A 25563-nucleotide genomic window follows, 5' to 3' on the forward strand; every position below is an offset into this window, starting at 1 on the left:
CTTCCCCATGAGTTGAACATAATTGTTTATTATTTCTTTCCTATGTCTGAGTCTAAGATTGATAGGTATTGTACACTCTTATGTCTTTGAGGTATTTGTTTAGAAAAGTCTGGCTTCTATTGCAATGCATATAGTTGGAGACTGTAATGAATTGCCTACTGGCATGTTGGGTGTTTCTTTTTAATTGCTTTTTCAATTCTATGACAAACTAAAAGAATAACAATAAATAATAACAGAAAGCCAAAAGAAAATAAACAAAAGTAAAAAAAATCCTATAAAAGGTATATTAGATTTTAAACAGCAAAATAAATATCCTAATGGAGAAATATGTTTTAGAGGCAGGAAGCAGCTCCCCCCAAGTCTTTCTTAATAGCCCACAGCAGATGCCAGCACTTAAGAGATAAAGAGCTTATTGAAAGAGGAAGACAACTATCTAGATAGCTCTATTCATAAGCAAAGCAAATACTCCAGGCAGATATCCATTCAAGGCAGGATATTTCAAAACAGCTTGTAGCAAAGTTTGACAGCTAACAAAAGCAGGGTGATAGGATTAGAAGCAGCCCCTCACCCAAGATCCAACAAAGGACGAAAGCCATTAATCACAATCTGCTTAATCAATGAACCCTTCTTTCCAATCAGCCTCCATGTTTCCAGTGTTTTTTTCCCAGCTTGGAACTGAACCAAATGGATTTTCTTTCCAACAGTAAATCTGGCTACATACATTTCATAGAACGGTGAGATATTCAGAAAAAGAGGAAGAGCTAATTCAGACAACTAATGATTGAATATTTTCTGTATGACTAAATATGAAACAAGTACATTAAAATGTTGACTTATACAAGTAGTCCTCATTTTAGGACTACTTGTCCAACAACTGTTGCAATGGCAATAAAAAAGGGACTTAAAGCAGTTCCTGTAGCTACAACTTCCAGTTACAACTGACCCTGCAGCTATGTGCTCAAAATTAGTGTTCTTTCATGAAATTTACAATGGGCTTCTAGTATCCCAGCATCAGATGATCACCATTTATGACCTTCCAGGTAGGATTCTGAAAAGTAAAGCCAATGACTGAAGCTGAATTACACTGGATTACAACTGTGAAATTGTGATTTGCTTAACAATTGCAGCAAGCCTAATAAAACACTTGATGAACACATGACCTAATAATAGAAGTTTCAAACCCAATTATGCTTGTAAGTTTCGGACAATCTATATAGAAAGAATCAAAACTAAACTGCAAAACAAATACATGAAGAAAAAGTAATCTATGCATTGATGCAAGATGCCATGATGAATATCAACTTGGATGTCTTAATTCTAATTCAGAAATGAAAGGATTCCAATGACTATGTCAAGATGGTTTTATATTGTTTCCTGGATAACAAGAAGCATTATGTTTCAAAGATCAGTTGGTGTTGGAAGGATGAAGTGGGTGTAAGACCATATATGTTTCCTGCTTGTGAGAGTCTGATCAATATCTGATAATACAGTGAAGCCTCCAAGTTTTCAGCTTCAGATTTTTATCTTTGAATTCTTAATACTGCAATATTGTAGCCTTAAACAAGAAAGAAAGTGTCAGGCACTAAAGATGAAAACATGTTATTACACGCAGAGGTTTATATGGCATCCTCCTCCTCTTATTCTTCTCATACTTCAAAATGTAACCTTTTTGGTCAGGGTCAATGGGAGTGCTGACAATAGGAATAAAGCCTCAGTGTGGAAAAAAAAATAGCAAGTATTATATTCTATTGCAAGGTGATAGAAATACAGACCTTATCACTGTTGATCCACGTGAAGGAAAGATGACAGATAGTACATATGTAATGCAGAATTGGAAACCTTTTGTGAAATGGATTCCAGCTAATGGTATGATTTTGCAACTGTTTTGAGTCACAGAGACACAGCATAAATATCTTGACCTCTGGGTCAACCATCCAGGGGAGCAGGGAAAAAATCTAAATAAAATGAATGAAGCGCAAATTAGATAAGTTGCCATTTTTAGTTGTCTCCCCATTCCTGGCAAGTCTTTGCTCATTCCAAAGTATACCATTCAGTAATCTAAAAGTGGGTGTTTTAAATAAACTGATTTTACTGGATCTTCTTGGCAGCCATTTTATGGTGTAACTAATATATATTTCAAGATTCCAAATGTGCCCTCTGGGACTACGTTATTATCCATGGCTTTACCTTACAATGAATTAAAGTTTAGTTCACAAAAGCTTGTTTGATGATACATTTGTTTCTCCTGATTATCTTTAATTTTTTTTTTGTTTCTGCTCTGCAGGTGTATTAAGCCCTCCCTGGGAAATAGAGAAAACATGCAGACAAGGAGTGACATATTTAGTAACCTGGGCCTCAAGTATTGAATGTGGACAAAGTCAAAGGCAACATTAGTAGGCAGAATTACTAGATATTTTTTTGAGTATTAGCTGGTGTAGAGTTGCAACTGACTACATTTAATATCCTTGTGAACTCTGTACACTCTTCTATAAATGGTTGCGATAAGATGGCCAATGTTCATTATCTGCGTACTCAAGGTGCTTTCTTGCACTAAAATGTCCAGTTTGCTAGATAAAGGCAAATATAAATATTTGCTGCAGCAAGTTCACAGTTTAAAGAGCAAGCTGCTACAAATGTAAGTCATGTGTTATATATAAACGTAGAAATAAAAATGAAGTAGGCACGAAAAGATAATTAGGTCGATCAAATGCAAAGGAAGGAATGTTTTTAAACTACCCTGACATTTTTGTGGTGGTAATGTAATGTATGAATTTAGGGCTGGGGGAGAGGAAGGGCATTCTTAGTGATCTACTAAGGCATTAAATCATATATTTCTTATCCTTGCATCTTGAAATGCAGCATTTTCCTTCAATAAATGAATAGCAGCTCTGGGCATTTGTAGCCTGGGAAAACAGTTCAGAAAAAAGGTACCCTTTAACACAAATACACATGACAGAGGGCCATACAATTTGTAGATTTCTCCCATGCCACTGTTGTTTTTTAAATGTGGGTATACTCAAATGTTGGCCTCTCAGGGCTGGAGTTTTAATTCTGAAAATCCAAGCATACTTTTAACTTAATTCTGTGTCGCTAAGTATATCTAATAAAAACTATAACCTCCTAGATATGCCTGACTTTGATGAAGATTTTTGCTTAATGTGGAAATGAATCCCACTGGCAATTGCTCAGAGTTTGAATTTGGCATAGTTGGGACTGAACTGAAAGGAAAGAAAATGAATTTGTATTGGAAATTTGATCCTATTCCCATATTTATAAATGTGTACAATTGATTTGGTTTCCTGGAAAAGCCACAGTTTGACATATAACCATAAGAGATAAAATAAAAATACTACTTCAGTAGTTAAACTCCTAGATTGAACTATACTAAACAATGCCAGTCATTGTTGTAATGGATGTCCATGGGCTTATTATAAATTTGCTGAATGTAGTTCATTTTTTTTTTCATTAGAGTTCCAATGGGTTCTATTTATTCAGCAGTTGGTATCTGTTCTTTAATATTTTACCACCATTTATGCTCATGACAATATTTTCTGGTCTCAATTGCAGTTGTAAATTGAAGACTACCTGTATTGTTAGTTACAATTTCCAAATCTGTAATATTCATTCATGTAAAATTAGTTTTCTTAATATTTACCATTAATATAGATATTTGAGTTTTCATTTTTACTTTCCAGATGAGTTCTTTACTTCAATCAATGTAGTGTTATGTGCGTGTCTCAATTTTTTAAATATGTCTACCTCCAAGTTTGATTTTACTTGACAGATTTGATTAAAACACTATTGCAATATATTTATTCATTAATGTAAGTATAGGGAAAATGTACGCCTATTGTGATCTTGGGTCTTCCACAGCAGAGGTCACCTATTGGTGGTCCGTTGACCACTGGTGGTCCATGAGAAAATTTTGGTGGTCCGCAGCGCACCCGTGTCTGCAACAGGGGTGATACTGATGGTGGATGGAGTCCTTCCTGGGTGTTCTCCGGCCTGCGATGGGAGGGCGCAATTTCCCACACCCGTCACCTCAGGAGCCGCAAAGCACTCACCGCCTCTCTGGTAGCTGCCAAGTCTTTTCCCACCGTGCTTCTCTTCCTCCTCCTTGCCAGAAGCTCTCACATGCCCAGTGGGAAGGAGGAGGCTTGGAGGGTGACAGAGGGGCAGCGAGCGCTTTGCGGCTCCTGAGGGGAAGGGTCGAGCCTTCCCCTCGAAATATCTTCACCTGAGGGCATTGCTGGCAGCTTCTTCCTGTGGCTCAGGAGGTCTGTGCTCTTCCCGCTGCTCCTCTGCCTCCTCAATGCAGCAGCCATGACACTGGTTTGCTAGGGAGACTCCAGGATTGCCTCTCCTCCCTGCCAACCATCTGGTCTTCAGCACTTGACTTGTCGGCCTCCAGACATCAGATTCCCACCACCTAGCACCAGTTCAGAGGTTCCTTTCCCCCCCCTCTAGGGACAGAGAGAGGGGGGAAAGAGAGAGAGAGAGAAGACACAAAGAGAGGGGGGAGAAAGGGAGAAAGAGAGAGAGGGAAAGAGAAAGACAGACAGAGAGAGAGAAAGGGAGAGAGAGGGAGAGAGAGGAAAAGAGAGAGAGAGACAAGACAGAGAGAAAGAGAAAGAGGGAGATGGAAAGAGAGAGAGAGACAAAACACAGAGAGAGAAAGAGGGAGGGAGAGAGAAAGAGAGAAAAAGAGAGACAAGACACACAGAGAGAGAGAAAGGGAGAAAGAGAGAGAGAGAGATGAGAGATCCCAATGTTTTCTGTGGCAAACGGGTCCAAATGACTCTTTGAGTACTTAAGGTTGCAGAAACAGGCAGCCAAGTTAAGTGTCTGAAGGATCCCATCCTGTCAGTGGGAGTCCAGGTGCTTCAGTGACTGGCATGCTGGATTCATATTAGTCTGCGGGATTTAAAATTATGAATTTGGTGGTCCCTGAGGTCCAAAAGGTTGGAGACCCCTGTTCCACAGCATCAATTTTATTGTTGTACACAGTTTATTAAATGTGATTATCTTGAAGTTTTGAAATGAAAGTATATTTAATAATCAATGGATACACCTTAATAAATAGTATTTAAGTCTAATGATATACTGACAAGAGTATATGTGAATCTATTGCAAACAAAGCAATAAAATAAGGATTTAAAAGTTATGAGAATGTAGCTGTTACTCAATTTAGAAAAAGACAAAGGATTTGAAGAGTTATGCATTCAGTTCAATAAGAGAAAGATGAAGGAAAAGTTCAAAAACTTCAGAGAAAACAGGAAGTTTATGAAATGATTCACTTTACATAGTCTTTCACTTTATACGGTGTTCATCTATGGAAGGAGAAGGCATAAAGATACACTGAATGCACACATACATGCATTTGTACTTTCCCCCCCCCATTTGCTTGTAAATTGAATAAAATTTGGAATGAAGCAGGAAAAATGCAGAGAAAGGGAAAAAGAGAACCACCTTTTCTTGGCACCATTGAGCTGCACATGGTTCTATCTTCAAGTTTTACATTAGATGGAACTTCCAACAGCCCATATACTGTAGGAAGATAAGGGACCCCTTCCAATAGTACTTGCTGGTAAACTTTGGCTGCGTCTGTTTAGTATTCTTTATGAAACCACACTTCTCCTGTGACTAAAACCAGTTCCAAAAGATGGACCTTTTCCATTATCTGCTTGTGGATCAGCTGATCAGAGGTAACCAACTGGAAATCAGCTCAGTAGGGCTGCCTTAGAGCAGGGGTCCCCAACCACCGGTCCGCGGACCGGTACCGATCCGTGGAACAAGTCCTACTGTGCCGCTGGTTGCTGGGCGCCGCCATCTTTTTTGATGAAAAAGTGCTTCCGGTGAGCTTTTCCGGGTAGAAAGCCATTTCTACCTGGAAAAGCTCACGAGCATAACGCGCCATCTTTTTGATGAAAAAGTGCTTCCGGTGAGGTCACCGGAAGCACTTTTTCATCAAAAAGATGGCGGCACCCAGCTGATGCCGGTGCCGGGCCGGCGCCCAGCTGATGCCGTACCGGGCAGCGGCGCCCAGCTGATGCCGGTACCGGGCGCGGCACCCAGCTGATGCCGGTACCGGGCCGCGGCATAAAAAGGTTGGGGATCACTGCCTTAGAGTGTCTGGAAGACTTCCAAAGTCAAGCAGTGTGAAGGAGAAGTAAGTCCAGTTCATTCTCCTTAACTTCACAGGACCTGTAATTCATGTCCAATGAACTGGGGGACTTGTCAATCCTCTGATAACTTGGGAATCCTCTTGGCTGGGCTCAACTTTTCTTTGGGATAAGCAAAAGGATGGCCAATAGGGACAAACCTCACCAAATGAATTTTCTCTTCAGCAGAATATTTTTGTTTTTGTTTTTATTCTCTGTCCTCTTCACCTGAGTGAAATCAGCTACTGATATAAAAACTCAAACAGAGATCATCTTTCTTATTTTATAAGGGAGTATTAATGTCAAGACTAACATATGGTAGAGAATATGGGGCACAAATGACTGAGCCAGGCAGCCAATTTAAATTTGCTCCTTATCTGATCAATAGGCTTTAAAGGTGGTAGCCCTTATCTGATCAACAGGCTTTCCAAAAGGCTGGTAGCCCTGAAAACAGAAAACTGTCCTGCCAATCCTGGTTTTAGAAAGAGAGGCTTTTCTCGAAGGTTAATGCTTATGGGAAATTATTAGCTATACAATTGAAAAAGCAAGTTTAAAACTCCAAAACTCCATATTATTTAGCCAATGCAACAGTCCTACAAAAACCAGGTTTCAAGTATTACAAAGTCCATCCTCAGTGGCCCTCAGCAAGGATGTTCAAATATACGGGAAACAGCTTCATCATTTAATAGAAAGGGTTATAATCTAAAGATAGTAGCACAATTTGTAAAGCAAAGGTCAAATAACGGGAATGTTCTCTTTATCACCGCTCTGAATTTTTCAGCATTTGCCATTAGTTGTCTTGATCCTTTTTCATCATGCATTATTTAGATGATTCTTTTTTTCACCAGTGAATAGCCACATTTTTTTCTGCCCCATGGAGGATAAAACAAGCTAACACAATAGTTTTAAACATAAAGATCAAATGAAGGATGAAGCTACTGAGAAAAAACAAATGGAATAAATCCCATTGCCCATTTATGAATTTAAATCCACTGTTCACCAGCTTTAATTAGAAATGTTATCCATCTACTACATGCATTGTAAGAACAAGAACAGAGACAATTGCTAGCAAAAATGAAAATTATTTATCGTAAAAATGCCCAGAGAAACTAGCTAATGTTCTTCAGATTTGTATGTTTACAATTATGTGATGATAAAATGTAGGTAGAATATGTTATAAATAATTATGTGGGAGCTTCCAGAATTGTCAATTATCTATCTGTCAGGCAAGTCTGAAAGGAAGGCTGTGAAAAGCTGAATTAGTATATTGGAGGAAAAATAGCTTCAGAGTGTAGGAATCCTTAAGATACACTGAAACTACAATTAATTCCTAGTCAGCATCATTAGGTGATAAATGCAGAATTTTTTTAAAAAATTATCACCCTATCATATCTGGTGGCAGCCTGCTGGAGAAGGCCAAGTCAAACTGCTTCCAATTAAAATGACAGCAACTGTACAAAATTAATTAAGTTGCAGCTACAAAAAATAACAGAATGGCTCCCATGCCTCTTAATCATTCCAAGTCATTTTTGGTTATATACAGAATGTTAGTGATGCAGACTGCAATAGTTTCAACACTTTTTAGACAAAAGTGGTATTTTCAACCAGAGGATGTTGTGTACTACAGACAGTCCATTGCTTACCATCTGTTATCTGAGGTCAACAGTGTTAAAACTGGGGTACATCTATTATACTAGTGTAATATTGTTGATGCAGCTAGGCCCTTGCAGCATCTGTGGTGCTTCTGCTGCTTGTTTTGTTAGAGGCTTCACTCCATCCCCTGAGTATCCATTGTTTCTTTCAGACCATTTCATTCTCATTGAATAGCATTGCTAGTAAGTGTCTAGTGTCTAAAGACCATGGATTGTTTCTTCCATGGGAAAGGGCAGGAGCCTTTCTTTTTCAATTCTGGGGTTTCTCTACATATCATTGAATACATTGCATAATGAATGAAATGGTGAAAAGGGTTTTGTCCATTCTGTAACCACTCCAGACTTTGCCATTTCTGTAGGCATTATTTATGCACAGCATAGTCCCAATTAAATGGTCAGCATCTTGAACTAGCATGTTTCAGATTTTTGATAGTTTTGATTGGCAAAATACAAGATCAGTTGGGGGAACATTGCAAGGGAGCCAGGAACTCTTCAGCTGGTTTCTGGAAAATGCTATTACTGGTGCCCTTAAGATATGTTTGATTTGCAGTGCCTAGAATTTTCTTTGATCATGCAGGGTACTTAGCTTAGAAGTGTGACCTAGTGACTACTGAAGAGAAAATGCTGAATTATATCTGTAGATAATAGCAGATAGTACCTTTTTTTTCAGATTTAAACACTGCAGCTTTTTACTAGCCTTACTGACCCAGTTCTTATTATATTAAACCAAATGGTCTACAAAACAGTTTGAGAAGACATAAAATGAGAACATCAAATCAAAATGACAACCTATTCTATTATTGTGACAAGAAACACAACAGATAATAAATTAAATTAAATAATGAAGGATTTTATAGTAATGTCATTTCCCCCCATATTTTTAACACAGAGTTTATTGGTGCAGGGCTTCAAACATTGTTTTCTTTTCCTTCATTATTCCTCCACTGTTATTTTGGCAATCATAAATTGCCTGTTAAATTCATCATTACCACTCATTTTGCAGGTACCAAATCTCACCATCATAGTCAATTGCACTGGCTAATTGATTTAGATAGTTGCAACCATAATTCACAAGCTGAGCCTCTTTGAGTGGTAACAGGCTGACATTATCTATAAATATAGCAACAGATGAGAGAAAATGAAACATGCCCAGTGTTAAATGAAACATCACAAATTGAAAACAAAGGTCTGTTAAATAAACTGACAGCTGCTTAACAGCCCAACCAGCCACCTGGTGTGCTATCATGATTTACAAAAACTCAGTGTCTCTGCCAACTCAAGGAAAAATGCTACTCTACATAAGTGTTATGAGAGTGTAGAATTATTGTTGAATGCAAAAGTTTAGTACCCTTGGTCAAATTATGTATTTTCCTGAATTTCTATTAAGGTAATTCTTGTTTCTCCAACACAATTGGGCCTGGTAACATGGCCATTAAATGAAGAGGTTGTTAAGTGAAATCATGATTGTGTTTATGATATTACTTCGGTTTTCCTTTGCACTTTAGACTGGCGAAGATTAAAAACACAAGAAGTTACTTTTTCATTGCTGGCATAATCATGAATGGTGGCTAAAAAAGCTTGTTCATTGTTTTGCAAGGAACTGTGGATATTTGTGATTGTGAGCAGTAGTATTGGCAAGGCAGTATTTCAGGGCACTCTTTAAGTCTCATTGCACAGCTAAAGCATTTCCTTCAAATCAAACTCAATTCATGCTGACTTCTGGGAGATACCTTTGTAGTTTTCTAATCAGCAATATGGAAATAGTTTGCCACCATTTTAGGATTGTTTTTTTAGTTCCCACTGTGGCCTATAAATTTATAATCCTTATAAACCCCTGAAGATCTCCTGACTGAATACACTCTGAACCTAAACCTGATTATCTTCAGAGATCAGACAAAATCAGTTATGCCTCCTGCCAGGAGAGGCTTCTTAATGTAGTCCAACTACTTACATTTTGAAGTTGAGAGTATCCCTCCTGCATATAAATAATTGTGAACTGTGAATTGAAAACAATGTTTGGTGATGGGAAAGGAAGGTTGAGATGTTCAAATGAACAGAAATGTTAAATGACTGCATATAGCACTGTGAAAAGTATAGGCAAGCCACGTAGTCCTCACTTAACGATCATTTGTTCAGCTTCCATTTGAAATAACAATGGTGCTGAACAAATGGTACTTACCCCAACCCCCAAACTTATAGCCATTGCAGCACCTCTGTGGTCATGTGATCAGAATTTGGGAGCTCTGCAGCCTCCCATGGCTACCAGGTGCATTTTACCTGCCCCCCCCCCCAATTTCTGCCCCAATCTCTGCTTTTTTGACTGCCCTGCATTCTGCACCCATCAACCTATATTCACAATCCCTGCCTAACAATCTGCTCTGGAATTATGATGGTCTTCATCAGTTATGTGGTTGTAGAAATGGGATTACATAGAAAGCGCTCCTTTGGGAAATGAAAAGCTGAATTCCACCTATTCTAGACTACTGGAATGATGTCAAGATGGTTTAGTGGGCATTGCTTTGCCATACTAAAATCTAGGAAATTCACACATGCGTGAACATACACATACTCAAAGAGACACTCATTTACTCACTCACACACAAATCTTTTTTGTATTCCAAAAGAAACAAAAAGAACATTCTCAGACGGAGAATCTCCTGACTGAATACACTGAATACACTAAACCAAAACAAGCTTTTTCTGGGAGACAGCAGCATACATTTAGGGATTGTAAGGACAGTAAAGGATTTCATTTAAATGTGACAATAAGAATACAACCTGGCTGATAATCATGATGTCTTTTAAAGAGTCCAGGAGCTGAAATAAAGGAAAATAAGAAACTGAGACTAATTTCTATTAAGTATCCACACTAGAGGGCACTAGAACCCAAATTTAGATTAAAGGCTTTCACAAGTTTTATTTGTTGAAAACTTTAGCAAACTGGAGTGCTTCTTAACTACCACATTTTCTTCATATAAAACAGGTTAGTAAATGTTCAAGTGCATAAGTGGGAATAGAAATTAATTCAACCTAATATAGAAGTGATAGCAAAGCTGCTTCTTTTGTTGATTGGTACTTATTTGGATAAAGAAATGACTTTAATGTCATGGGCCCCGAAAGGCCTCACCTTGATGGAGATACTGGGGTAAGATTCAGGGAATGAAGAGGCAAAAATAGAAACTAATGTGGCAGCAAGAGACAGAAGACAAGGAGCATGATTGGCATAATACAAGCAAACATTAAGGCCTATCAGTAGTGATAAAGATGGCAAAACATTCAAATTTACCCAGTAATACAATTTAAGAACCTGCTTGAAATGTGATGAGCAAGATAATATTCCTATACGTTGCTATTATTTCTTTGCTAGGCATTTTGCAAATTAGCTGACTTATTCAGCATTAAAACTAGGTTGGTAGTTGATACAGGTCATTAGTGGACCAAGGAACTCAAGACAAAAATCATACAAATAAATCCTGTGATCTGATTTAGATCTATGCATCTTAGTGTATTAAATCTAGAAACTTCATTCAAGTCTCCCATCTTATTTAAACCTATTTATCTAAGTTAGTTCTGGATAGTTCTAAATGCCCAGTCTTCTTCTTAGATAGATAAAGAAGCTTTAGAGTCTCTAATATAAAGGATAGATTTCCATTTTACCTGACACCAATGGATCCGAGAACCTCATATTTCTGACACAAATCTGCTTTTATGTGGGTAATAGCATAATGTTAAAATGATTAGGATAGCAGACTTGTGCCTTCCAATCTTTGTTCAATTTATATCCATCTAGGCAGCATGATTAACAAACAGGGATGATAGGATTAGAATCCAAACAATATCTGGAGAGTCAAGATTTTCATTTCTATTTTGGAAATAAATAATTCTTTCTACAAAAAAGAAAAAAATGAATTTTTTTAAAGTGCTTTCCAATACAGATGATTTCCTCAACTTGAATGCAAAATGTTCATTGCCAAGCAAGACAGTTAAGTAAATTTTGTCCCAATTTTACAAACTTTCTTGCCACAGCTATTAAGCGAATCACTGCAGTTGTCAAACTGCTAACACGGTTGTTAAGTGAATCTGGCTTCCCCATGTTGACTTTGATCACTTAACCCCAGGCTACTGCAATTGTCATAAATACATGCCAAGTGTCCAATGGTTATGTGAAAAATGGTCATAAGTAACATTTTTCAGTACCACTATAACTTCAGTCACTAAACAAATGATTGTAAGTCGATAATTTGCATTCAAGATATTTTTCAAATCTATCCAGTTATTAAACACAGGACCTCTTTCATTGATTGAAAATTATTTTAATTGGTTAATATAACCATTGAGTCAATTAAACAGGTTTTAAACCTTTTTTTGCGATTTATCACTGTTTCTCTTGTATAAAAACAGTCACATACTGTTTAAAAAAATAAAACAGGATCCAGTTTAATGCAGATATCTTAGGGTTGGCTATATGTTACCTATATACATAGGCATGCTGGCTCTTCTTTGGTTTTTTTGAGGTTTTTAAGTGGAATATCTCATTAGTCCAGGGATTTCTGCCCCAGCATCAAATATTCCTGGAGGCATCAACCTCAAATTTGGAAACATTCCAAGTTGGTAGTGTACAGAGTGAGTTATATTTAGGAAGAAGCTTGCCATATGGATAAGGTAATGTTTTTTGAATAATTCTGCAGTAGAACTTCAGCAGTAGTTTAATTCCATACTAACCGCTTCTAAACAAAAAGTCTGGAAACATGAATATATAAATCCATTTAATTGAAAAAAAAAAAAAACTTAAGTGATGTTGACTCATACACAAGCAAATACTGAGGAAAAAAAACAATTATGGACAGACAATGAAGTACCTGAATATTTGCTAATATAACATTCTTAAGCTTTTGATCTCAATTTCCCTAATTGTCTTCTTGCTGAATGCCATTGTCTACATGGCATACAGCTTGCCAAAAAAGCTTCATGTATGGCAACTAATGCTTTTTAAAATTTATTTATTTTATTTTATTTCATTTTATTTCATTTTATTTTATTTTTCTAAACAAACTAACAAAGAAAAATAATCCAGCCCAAAGTTTCAGTATGACACTGAAGGAAGAATCCTGTTTGGATAGTACAAAATTATGAAAGAGCAGCCAGCTGTAATACTGTCTGGTTTGTGCTTCGTTTAGCCGTCTTGATTTTCATCCCCTTCAGATTCAGATTCTAAAAAACAGACAGAAAAATAATAAGTTTCTTATAGCTTTAAAAGTACTACATGCGCATGCACACATGTAGATATATACAATTCCTCAAATAAATTAACCACAAGCCAAAAGGAGGAGGTTGAAAGTGAGAAGCATTTATTTTAATCAGTGGTGTAAATGCCAATTTATTGTCAAGAATAAGCTTCTCCGCCCTGGATATTTCATATGTTCCTCATTAAGTTGTGCTAATAGGTATGTTGAATTTAACATCCAATATATGAGATGGGCTGGCCAGGCAAAATAGACCTACAAATACATTGATAAAGTCTGGACTGTAAATTAATCATATACAGAGATGAAAAATAAACCTCATGATAGGGACCTTAAGACGGGAACCTTCAAATTATAATAGGAAAAATTCGGAAGGAGAGCCTGCAACTGCTACATCTCATGATACACAAAGTGTAGCAGTTGTAGTCCCTCCTTCTCAATTTTTCCTATTAAAATGTTTTATAATTGTATCATGAGATGTAACAGTTACAACTGCTGGCAGTCATCTCCCAAAATAAAAATAGTAATAAACCTGGACAGGACATTACTTTACCACTACTCCCACTAAATATCTTTCAGGTTCTGAACGCCATAAAAATCTCCCTGGTCCCTGGAAAACAAAAACAAAACTGACAAAACCATATCTCCCACCATCAACCATTTCATGCCAATGTCTGGCCGTTTCACCAACCTTTCTTGGAGGAAAGGACTGTGAACCCTATTTGTTTTTCCACAATACTGCAACAGACCAAGGAAAGGTTTCCCCAATGTGAATGACATGGACAGGTTCCAACTATCTTTAGGACTCAGCATTAAAAACTATTCTCCCATCACTAAGCCAATCCTATTTCCCTGCCTGCTGCTGCTTTTTCCTTGGGAGAAGGAAGAACAAGGTTAAGGCTGCTTCTTCTTCCATGGGACAAGTTCCTTGTGTTGTTGTAAAGCAGAGGTCTTCAAACTTGGCAACTTTAAGACTTGTGGACTTCAACACCCAGAATTCCTCAGCCAGCTATGCTGGCTGAGAAATTCTGGGAGTTGAAGTCCACAAGTCTTAAGGTTACCAAGTTTGGGGATCCCTGTTGTAAAGAAACAAGACTGTCATAAGTGTAGCTAGGCCTTTCCTTTTTTCATCATATTTATTCTTACTTTACAAGATCATTTTCCTTGATTTTCAGTTAAAATCAGATGGCGCAATTAAAGACATACAAATAAGACAACAACAAAAAACAGGAATTTTGCTGTTCATTTATTTGTGAAAAGCCCAACATGTGAAGTTTGGACAGTTTTACTTTAATAATTATTCTTGTAGCTCACTTACTGCTTGTTATCAGATTATTACATTATGTATGAATATATCTGTTTTTAAAAAATTACGTGATTCCGTCTTTTTTGGGAGATGTTACTTCAGTCAACTATTTTTAAAAAAACAAGATGGAAGAATTACTAAGCTGAAGAATTTATAGGAATTCAATAAAGCAAATAAATATTTTAATTCTGAAGGCAAAATACAGATTCATTATTACAACCTGCCATCCATGTGTAGATTATATTAAATTAGACTTCAAAGGGACTTGTTTTATTACTTTTCAACAGGATATAAAAACACTTCTCCATGAGAAGCCCCTATACGGAGATGGAGAGTGAAATCAATCACAATTAAAAAAAAAATCTCTTATTAACTATTGGTAGAACATAAATGACAGCTGAGGCATCAAACATCTGTTCTTTCATTTATGGCTCTATGCACAATGGAACTAGCCATAGCTTTTGATTTAAAAATAGAAGTAGGCAATCTTGCAATTTTTAGTACAAAATAGTCAGCATTTCAGCTCACCTAGTAAATAAGGTGATGAACTCTCAGTTTCAGAAAAGTGATAAAGGATGATGCCAAATTTAAGCAGTCACTTCCTCAAAAGAAATTTCTAAACACAGATAAATGCTATGTTATGCTTCTCCACCTTGTCAATTTGATGTGCCATCCTCCAGTGCATGTATATGTGTATGTGTATGTGTATGTTTATGTGTATGTATATCTGTATATCTGTATATCTATATATCTATATATATGTTTTCTTAAGTTTTCGCGGGTACTTACATGTATGGCATTCAGCTTTGTTCGGATATTTTCCCACGTCATTGTAGTTGTGCTTTTAAAGTTGTAGCAACGTTTCGGCAGAATCTCATCTGCCATCATCAGGCTTCTGTATAGTGTTCATCTGTGAGTCAGACTTTTACAGTGGTTTCAGATTTAAATTTGGGGCAGCCTATTGCTGTGCCAGAATGGTTTTTTCTTCATCCTGATTGGTTGGGAGTCTTGGTCTGTGTTTATTGGTCTTGGAGTTTGCTGTGTTCTGCTTGATTGGTGTTTCTAATATCTTCTGTCTGTTTTTTGGCTCTTTTTGTATCTTGATTGGCTGGCAACATTGTGTTACTTTATTGGAGGCCTTTAGTGCAGCTTGGCTCCGGGTAAATGGACGGCTATCATTAGTTAGGAAGCTAGGTTTCATCTGGGTGCCTGGTTGGGGTGTGTTTGAGCTGAAGGTATCAGGGGGGATCTGTTTGTGCCCAGGTGTTTGCCTGGTTTGTGGTGTGGAGATTTTTTTGTTTGTGAGTGCAGGCTTCCAAATGATTGACAGTCTGGTGGAATCATCTCTTCTATTCATGCTTCTATTCATGAACACTATACAGAAGCCTGATGTTGGCAGATGAGATTCTGCCGAAACGTTGCTACAACTTTAAAAGCACAACTACAATGAGGTGGGAAAATACCCAAACAAAGCTGAATGCCATATATATACATATACATATACATATACATATACATATACATATACATATACATATACATATACATATAGATAGATAGATAGATAGATAGATATAGATATAGATATAGATATAGATATAGATATAGATATAGATATAGATATAGATATATATATATATATATATAGATATAGATAGATAGATAGATAGATAGATAGAGAGAGAGAGGGAGGGAGGGAGGGGGGGTATATAGGTATGTATTCAGCTCTGTTCGGGTATTTTCCCATGTCATTATAGTTGTGCTTTTAAAATTGTAGTGACGTTTCGGCAGAATCTCATCTGCCATCATCAGGCTTGTGTATTGTGTTCGTCTGTGAGTCAGGCTTTCACAGCCGTTTCTGTTTTAAATTTGATGCTAGCATACTGCTGTGTTAGAATGGTTTTTTCTTCATCCTGATTGGTTGGGAGTCTTGGTCTGTGTTTATTGGTCTTAGGGTTTGCTGTGTTCTGCTTGATTGGTGTTTCTAATATCTTCTGTCTGTTTTGTAGCATTTTTTTTGTCTTGATTGGCTGGCAACATTGTGTTTCCTGTATTGGAGGCTTTTAGTGCGGCTTGGCTTTGAGTAAACGGACAGCTATCATTTATTAGGAAGCCTCCAATAATGACGTGGGAAAATACCTGAACAGAGCTGAATACCATACATATAAATACCCGCGAAAACTTCAGAAAACAAATATAAATAAATAAATAAATAAATAAATAAATAAATAAATAAATAAATAAATAAATAAATAAATATACATACATACATACATACATACATACATACATACGGTATTCAGCTTTGTTCAGGTATTTTCCCACATCATTACAGTTGTGCTTTTAAAGTTGTAGATATATATATATACACACACATACACACACACACACACTGTATGTGTTTAAGTGGATGAGCACATATGAAACACCTCTTAAAATAAAATTAAGCAGCCAAATTTTTTTCCAGCTTATAGAGCTGCTTCAGAAACTGATCCAAGATGTCTCCATATGGGTACATTTTGTCCGTAAATTGACATGACTGTGCATGGCTGTACACCCTATGAAGACAGACAGGAACAGCTTTGGAAAAGGAAGTATGAACCTATAAAAAGACATGGTTGCGTGGGATACATTTCAAAGCATTTTTGTGAAAAATTTGCAGCACTCTAATATGTACACTGGAAATTCCAATAAAGAGCATGGACAGTGTGTATTTACATGTGAATATACAAAAAAGACGGAGAGTGCGCGAGAGACAAAGAAAGCCAAATAATATTAAACATTTATAAAACAAGATAGACATTGGTTGTCTGAACTGCAGAGAGCAGCTGTCATTTTCACATTCACAATTGTCACATACAGGTTCACACCCTTCCCTTCCCTGCCTCTAGAAACCAGAAAAGGAAAAATAAAGTATGGAAATGGGAGAAGTAGAAAATAACTATTCAGGCAAGGCAAGGCAATACAAGAATGGGAAGAAAGAAAAGAGTACAAAAACCTCCTTTAGAATTCAAAGAAAGAGCTAAATTCACCAACAGAAGAAATAAGTAATCTATTTGCTGATCATTTGGAGGCAGAACAATAGCATGGAGCTCATCTATAACAACAATGTCAAACACCTCACCTAAATTGAAGATATAAATATTGGCAGATGTATTATATACAGCAGTTATTTTAACATTTTGGGGATGAGACCAATAGCAATAGCACTTTCACAGTGCTTTACAGCTCTCTCTAAGTGGTTTACAGAGTCAGCAAATTGACCCCAACAATCTGGGTCTTCTTTTCACTGACCTCAGAAGGATGGAAGGCTGAGTCACCCTTCAGCCTGGCAAAATTCGAACTTCTGGAGAGAGCAGTCTGTTAGCCTGCAGTACTGCATTCTAACCACTGCACCACCATAGCTCTTACAGCAATATAGGAAGCTAACTCTTTTCAATAAAATTATTAACCTGACTTGCTGATATTACTAGACAAAACTTTATAATCCTACCCAGCAGTGATACAAACTGAGCTCAAAATTTCCTATGTGCAAAGCAAGATTCTCCTATTGATTCAAGTCTCATCCAGGGACTAGCCAATGCATAACCTGATTAGCCAATGCATAGCCAATTTAAACTTATTCAGTTTGGGGAGTGGATAATCCGAAAGATTCTGTTCTGTGAACCAAAGAATCTTAGAGTTCTAGATAAGCAAAGAACATTACCTTCTTCAGCATTTTGCAGCCATTCCACAAACTTCTTCATTTGATCAAGAAACACACTTTTGCCTTTAGAAAGATGTGCCTCTTTGAACCATTTCAAAATAGCACCTTCACTTAGGACATCAGCTGAAATTCAAATTCAGAAAAATAACCATTAGTAAATATTTTTGGGTAAAGGGTTGAACAAGTAATCCTCCACTAACTATGAAAATTGAAATCAAAATTTCCATTGCTAAGCAAGGCAACTGTTAAGTGAATTGTGCCCCATTTTATAACCTTTTTTTGCCACAGTTCTTAAATACTGCGGTTAAATGAATTATGCATTTGTTAAGTGAATCTTGCTGGGAAAGTTACAAATGATGACATGATTCTGGGACACTGCAACTGTCATAAATATGCACCCAAATTTTGATCATGTGACCATAGAGATGATGCAGCAACCATGATATGAAAAACAGTTGTGAGTTACTTTTTTTGTGTCATAACATTAAATGTTCACTAAACAGATGTTTGTAAGTCATAAGCCACCTATAAATACTATTGCTGCTTAAAAAAATACATCCTGAAATAATTTTACTGTGGACAGAGACAAACAACAAGGCTTCAGTTGGATATTATGTTATGAAGGAAACAAAGATTCAGATGTACAATATTCCAGAGAAGAAAAATGAACTAGAGGGAAGCAAGCCTAATTAAAAGAGCAGTGGAAAGATCCGTTTACAGCATATTGAGTATTATTTGCTTAGAAATGAAGAGAATGGAGAAATCTTAATAAACTATAAAGGAGCACAAAAGTGAAACATGCCACCTAGAGCAGGGGTTGCCAACCTTTTGGACCTCAGGGACCACCAAACTCATAATTTTAAATCCCAGGGTGCACTAACCAGTTCTGTGGGCATGGCTTGTATGTAAATATTATAAATATTTATATAAATATTGAATTTTTTATAAAAAAAGAGCAACTTTTACCCAAAATCAGGTAAAGCGGGCAGGCAGATTGAGTTGCTCACAGAATCACAGATTCATTCAGAGATCTATATGCCATCGGCTAGCTCAGTCTCTCAAATTTGTTTGCCAAGAGTCTGCACTGAGTAATAGAACCTTCAGTCCTAAGGGAGGTTCAGCTGTGCTTAAAAGCAGAGGAAAGATCTAAATACTAGCTAGAAAGCAAGAAATCCAACCATTTCCTACTTTCTAGCTAATCTAAATCTCCTGGCACAGCAGAACAGCTGATGGTCGGAAAAAGGAAAAATAGCAATTTAGCAGGCAAGATTGCTGGGTAAGGACTGAGTGGGCGGGGAGGGTTCCTGTGGGCCATGTGGGCAGCACAGCCTTGTGTTTCTGCGCAGCCTGGATTAATTGCTTTGGGGGGGTGCTCTGGGGGTTAGATTTCTCTGCGGCCCACCAAAATTTTCTCGCGGCCCACCAGTGGGCCACAGTCCACTGGTTGTCAACCACTGACCTAGAGGAATTCAAAGGCCAATTTATTTATTTTTTATTTGAAAAAAGTCTGAGTGTAACTTTTGTATGCTTTCCACATATACCTTTTTTTACAAGATAAAGATTTTGTCTCAAGCAATTGTCTTTGAACATCTCTCAAGCTTGCATTTTGGAATAGTAATTTAAAGATGATTACATAGGTATTTTAAATGCTGCTATAATTTTTGATGAACTTTTACAGGACATGGTGTTCCTCCAATAACTCCAGAGAATCATCACTTAGAAGAAAGCACACAAACTGATGCACTGAGAGAATAAAACTTTAGAGATTGTTATCTACTACATTTCCAAGGAAGAGCAATAGACATGTAAGAAAAGACATATAGCAAAATAAGCTGTGAAAAATCATCATGCTTTCTGATTTGCAAGTCAACATAAATTATGTTTCCTTCCATATGACTGGAGGAAAAGAGCCAAGAATACCAAATTAGTTGGCAGGGTTTATCCATTAAAACTGAATATGCAACAGTTGTGAATGAAGGACAGCACAGAATATATTCTATAATCTTACAGAAATTAGAGATTTGATGAAATTATTGAAGTCAGACTTTTAGTTAACTAACGAGCAAGGATTTGATTTATAAAGAATGGGAAATAATAAAAAGTTTGATAGCTTTAAAAGTAATATATTCCACAAATAAATGTTTACAATTAAGCTAATTGGAAAGAGATTTTAAAATCACATCTTCACATAGCATCATAATTTATCTGTAGAATTCATTAGTACATGAGCTATTAACTTACTGAGTTTGAAAGAACACTGAATCTATTATATGAAGGTGTGTGAAAGCCCACTAGTTTTTTTAATCAGTACATTTCAAATATGAATTACAAGGGAAAACAGGGAAAGAAATACATTTCTTCATTTCTTGTTAATAAGCACCTCAGAGGTATCCAGTTGGCCACTATGAACACAAGATGGCAGAATAAGATGGATCTTGACCTGGCCCATAAGAGCTATTGTTAAATTCTGAACTTCTTTCATATTTAAGAGATTCAGGTGAAAATGGGGGAAGGAACATATATTACAAGATATGGGTTTCACATTGAGATAAAGAATAAGATAGTGGCTTAATAAAATATATTTTTTCAGGAAAGAATAGGCTTACTGACAGAGGTCGTATTCAGCAGGTTCTGACCAGTTCTGGAGAACCGAAAACGGAAATTTTGAGTAGTTCAGAGAACTGGCCAATCCCACCTCTGATTGGAGATTTACAGTATCCTTCCCCTGCCACGCCCACCAAGCCACGCCCACAGAACCGGTAGTAAAAAAAATTGAATTCCCACCACTGCTTACTGACAACAAACAAAAAAATTATTCCATTTAAAATGGAATACAAACAATACAAACAAAACTGTTACGAAATTGTTCTATTGAAGCTGTTTTTCCCCCCTTCAAGTATTTATAGCAGCAATCCCAACAAGATCCAGCCAAAGAATTTTGGTTTCCATGACAACTAATCTAAGCTCGATGTGAACACAATCCTTAAATAAAACTGAAAATGGGGAAAGGAAGAAACCCAATAATTTAGCCAAAGAATTGACTGCTTTCATGTAAGCTTTTTGCACAAAAAATAAATGGCGTTTTCTTTTTGGAAACCTCTTCCCCTGAATTATGGGCTATTTAATATTTCTAACACTCATGTTCAACTTTCAAATCTTTGTAGCTATGCCTGAATGCAAATTCAGTTCAGCCAGCAGAGAAGGAACCAAAAAAACCTGTCTTGATTTCATTTCTGCTCTTTTTATTGTCAGAAACAAGTGATAGAAAGCATGCCTTGATATAAAGCATACAGCTACTTTTAATCAAATAGGGAGACTATCTTGTGGAAGATTATCATGTTCTGGGTACTTCGGTTCATTAAATTTTATTATACTACTTGAGACCCAAAAAGATGTCAACTCTAGTCCCTTTTATTTTTTAACCTGATGAATGACCCACAACCATTTAAAAGCCTGGAATTACCTCTGATCCAAGAAAATTGCAAACACTAGCAAGATGCTTCCAAGAATCCTAACTTGTCAAAAAGACCAATATGGAGATAAATCCTATCCCACTGCTGTTTCCCCGCACTGAACAGACATATCGGTGGAAGAAAGTATAGTAATATTTTTTAAAAATGGAAAGAAAACAAAAATATAAAGGCCAATAGGCTTTTATGGACTTATGTTATAACCATGACTTTTTGTTAGCTTTGTCTGAACAACTCTAACCTTTCTAAAGAAGACTTGTCAACTGTTGACCTTATCTACAGGGTAGTCAGAATAAATCCAAAAAATAGGTACTATAATATAGGAATAGGAATATTGTTTATTGGCTAAGTGTGATTGAACACACAAGGAGTCTCTATCCATCTATATCTGTATCCTGTGCATAAGTTCTCAGTGTACATACAAGCAACAAAGTGCATGAGTCTATGATAGCAGCTATAATTCTGCCCCATATCCTTCTGGAGAATGTAGCAGGACACTAACGATGCAATGATAACCACAAGAAGAGTAGCAATTATGATTTTCATCATATTTTGATACTTTTAAAAAATATGTTGGAATTGAGAAGTTTCTTGGAGGTCACCTTCTCCACTCTCAAATCACCCACAATTGCAGTATGCCTTTGTGCTGACAAAGTTCAGCAGTGCAATCTTGAAGTATTGATGGTTTGTGCAGAGTCCAAAGGATTCCATTCCTTGTGTATCAATTTAGTGTATTCTACATGAATTTCCAGATGAAATTTGTTTACATCTATATGGCAAATAAAATAGGAACTACCTCATATCCTCTCATATTAGCCCACCTGTGCAAATCTTTTTAATAAAAAAGCTAGAAACAAAGACTCTATCAACTTCTATCTAGCAGATTCTTTGGCATACTAAGCCAGACAATGAAATATTTTCAAATTAATTTTTTCATTCTCCTTAATTTATCACTCTTTTTGTCATTGCAGTTTTGTTCTATAATATATTTTCCACCTACATTATATTAATAGACCATCAAAATGCAAGATTCTCTATATAATATATCTGTCTCTCTATATTGGTGTATCTTCCCTCCGACCTTAAAAATCCTTTTTTATAGCAAGAGTTACTTGAATTAGTTGACACATAATTCAGTTGATTAGGCTGATCAAATCACTAGTCAATTTTAATTAAAGCAAAATAGAAACATCTGGTAATGTTTTGACTTTTGATCTGAAACCTAATTTTTCTGTAATGCATTTAGACCCAGGGGAATAATAATAGCCATGCAAGTGATTACAGGAAGCAGGAGAACTTATAATTTCTTGGGTGTTATTGCGTGATGTATATGTGCCAACAAGTAGAATTGCTAGGGAATTCTGACACCTTTTGCTAGTCTGCAGCTGAAAATAAAGTTCCATTCCAGCATAGAAAAGTCTTTCCATATTGATATTCTGGCAAGACATGTCCTGAGCAACATGCTGGACTTTTGGAAGCTGCTCCGATAAACACTTAAAGCTTGTACTCTTTTGTTAACACTGGTAAAACTACAAACACTGTATAATATCAAAATGAAGTATGAATTTTCTATGGAAAATATCAATACTCCTTCTTCCAGGTTTGGCAGACCATCACTCTTCTGAAAAAAACAAAACATAGCTTTTTACCCACACATGTGGAACCCAGAGGGTCACATAGCCGTGGGACTGGTTGGGGCCCTGAGAGTCCTCCCTTCATCTTTTTAGCTAATTTTTAACTGGGGTCATCCTACCTTGTCTTCTTTTAAATTCATTTTTAAATTTTTAATTCTTATATGCAATTTTTATATTTTTACACTTTATTGTACACTGCCTTTGCCGAGGGAGAAAGTTTTCAAAAATATGAAAAATAAATAATTATGATTGGAATAAAAATATATAAACAGCTGTCATATTTTTATTATTTTTTCATATACTGAAGTAAAAAAGAGACATTGTATTGAGACCTACTCATCCACACTTGATCACACAAGAAGGAAATACAATTTTATCAAACTTGATTGCATTTTATGATTTACTTTAACAGCAATGGATCATAATTTGGTATATTCCTTATATATGATAAGTTTTCATGACATCTAATTTCTTATTTACATGTACTAGATTATTTTTTTAAAAAAATCTTTTTTTAATGTATCTGGAAATTTGTATGTGATTTGGAATTTGAGAGACAGTTTATTTCAATGTTTAAGGCACCAGGCTAGAAACCAGGAGAATGGAAGTTCTAATCCCACTTTAGGCATGAAAGCCAACTGGGTGACTTTGGGCCAGTCACTCTCTCTCAGTCCAGCCCACCTCACAGGTTTCTCGTTGTGGGGAAAATAGGACAAAAAAAAAAAAAAGAGTATTAGCTATGTTGGCTGCCTTGAGTTATTTATAAAAATAATAACGATGGGATAAAAATATTCTAAGCAATAAAAATAACTTTGAAATAAAAAAGATAGATAAAAGAAAGTACCTTTATAAAAGAGCACCACAATCTTCTGAAAGGCTTTCATAAAGTGGATGTTATCGTAACAATATTCCTGAACTTTCTGAAGAAGGATCAATTCTGACTGGCCTTGGGTGCTGAAAACCGCTAGTAAAGGTGCATATTGCTAAAAAATCAATGGATAAATTAGTTATTTATAGACAAATACTAAAGAGAATATTATCCAAATGTTTCAAAGCTACCGAAGTTGATTTTGCAAAATTTTCAATACAGGTAGTCCTTGACTTGCAACTTGATTGTTCAATGTTACAGTGGCATTGAAAAAAGTGACTCATGACCATTTTTCACATTTATGACCTTTGTAACACGATCATGTAATCAAATTCAAATGCTTGGAAGTTGGCTCTTACATATGACCGTTGCTGTGTCCCAAAGTCATGTGATCACCTTTTGCGATCTTCTGACAAGCAAAATCAATAGGGAAGCCAGATACACTTAACAACCAGGTTAGTAACTTATCAACTGCAGCAATTCACTTAACAACTGTAGCAAGAAAGTTCCTAAAATGGAGGGGAGGGGAAATCACTTAACAAATGTCTCATTTAACAACAGAAATTTTGGACTCAATTGTGGTTGTAAGTTGAGGAATACCTATATTGGATGGTTTTTTTATTTTATTTTAGTACGTTTATGTTGGATTTAAGTGAGTATTAGATACTCTTACAATATATAATCCCAGAAGGCAGAGTGATAGGCAACTGTGCATATACTCATTTAGTTTCTAGTCTTCTGTACGCCGTAAGAATGACACTCAAATTGAAATTGTATAATAAAATTAAGCTACAATCAACTATTTAGCTTGTATGGTGGTTCAAATCATCCACAAAGCCTAATCATCCACAAAGCAATATAATTGTGAAATACACATTGGTGTGAGTGTAGGGGTGTATGTGTGTATCGCATACATCTCATAATTAGCAATTATAAATAAATTACAGCAAATTATAAATAAATTATAGCAAAGGCACATGGAATGCTGTTACCTTCCACAGAAGTAGTACCTATTTATCTACTCGCATTTGTATGCTTTCAAACTGCTAGGTGGGCAGAGATGGGGCAAGATTAGGAACTCACACCACTAAGCAGTACTTGGACTTCAAACTGCTAACCTTCTGGTTGACAAGCCCAAAATCTTAACTGCTAGGCCACTGTGCCTCTTTATTAGCAATCATACTTCTATTCAAACAGCTGCTTACACAGTTAGCTTTAGGATTCAGACCTGTGTTCTCAATGTACTAATATTTCCCACATGCACACCTTCAGATGCTTAAGTGCTTGTTCTGCAACCAGTTCTTCTTTCTTGTTCCATTCAATGGCATTCATTATACAAATCCACAAGAGTCCAATCACTGCTGGTTCCTGCAGATCATTTCTTTTCATTTCTTCTTTTACATAAAGCACCATCTGGAATGGGAAGTTTAAAACAAAACAAAAAAAGCATCGTTTTCAAGCCGTTACCTTAAATAACACTGCCCTATCTGCCACCAATGTCTTTCAATGGGGGTATTTTTGCA

General features: G+C 36.4%; 1 protein-coding gene across 3 annotated transcripts in view; it reads right to left on the reverse strand.

The window, feature by feature from the left end:
- Positions 1-12566: 12566 nt before the first annotated feature.
- BZW2 (basic leucine zipper and W2 domains 2) overlaps positions 12567-25563 on the reverse strand; it is a 40063-nt gene continuing 27066 nt past the window's right edge. For all 3 annotated transcript variants that reach the window (XM_026678031.2, XM_026678032.2, XM_087945185.1), the window contains 4 exons: positions 25307-25453; positions 24017-24155; positions 18069-18191; positions 12567-13024 (listed from right to left, as the gene is read on the reverse strand). In XM_026678031.2, the coding sequence (XP_026533816.1) occupies positions 12987-13024; positions 18069-18191; positions 24017-24155; positions 25307-25453 (447 nt within the window). In that variant the 3' untranslated portion in view covers positions 12567-12986. The remainder of the gene's footprint in view (positions 13025-18068; positions 18192-24016; positions 24156-25306; positions 25454-25563) is intronic.

This window comes from Notechis scutatus, chromosome Z, assembly GCF_049901735.1.
Source record: "Notechis scutatus isolate UNSWTSFEM ecotype Mainland chromosome Z, rNotScu1.2, whole genome shotgun sequence".
NCBI classification, from domain to species: Eukaryota; Metazoa; Chordata; class Lepidosauria; order Squamata; family Elapidae; genus Notechis; species Notechis scutatus.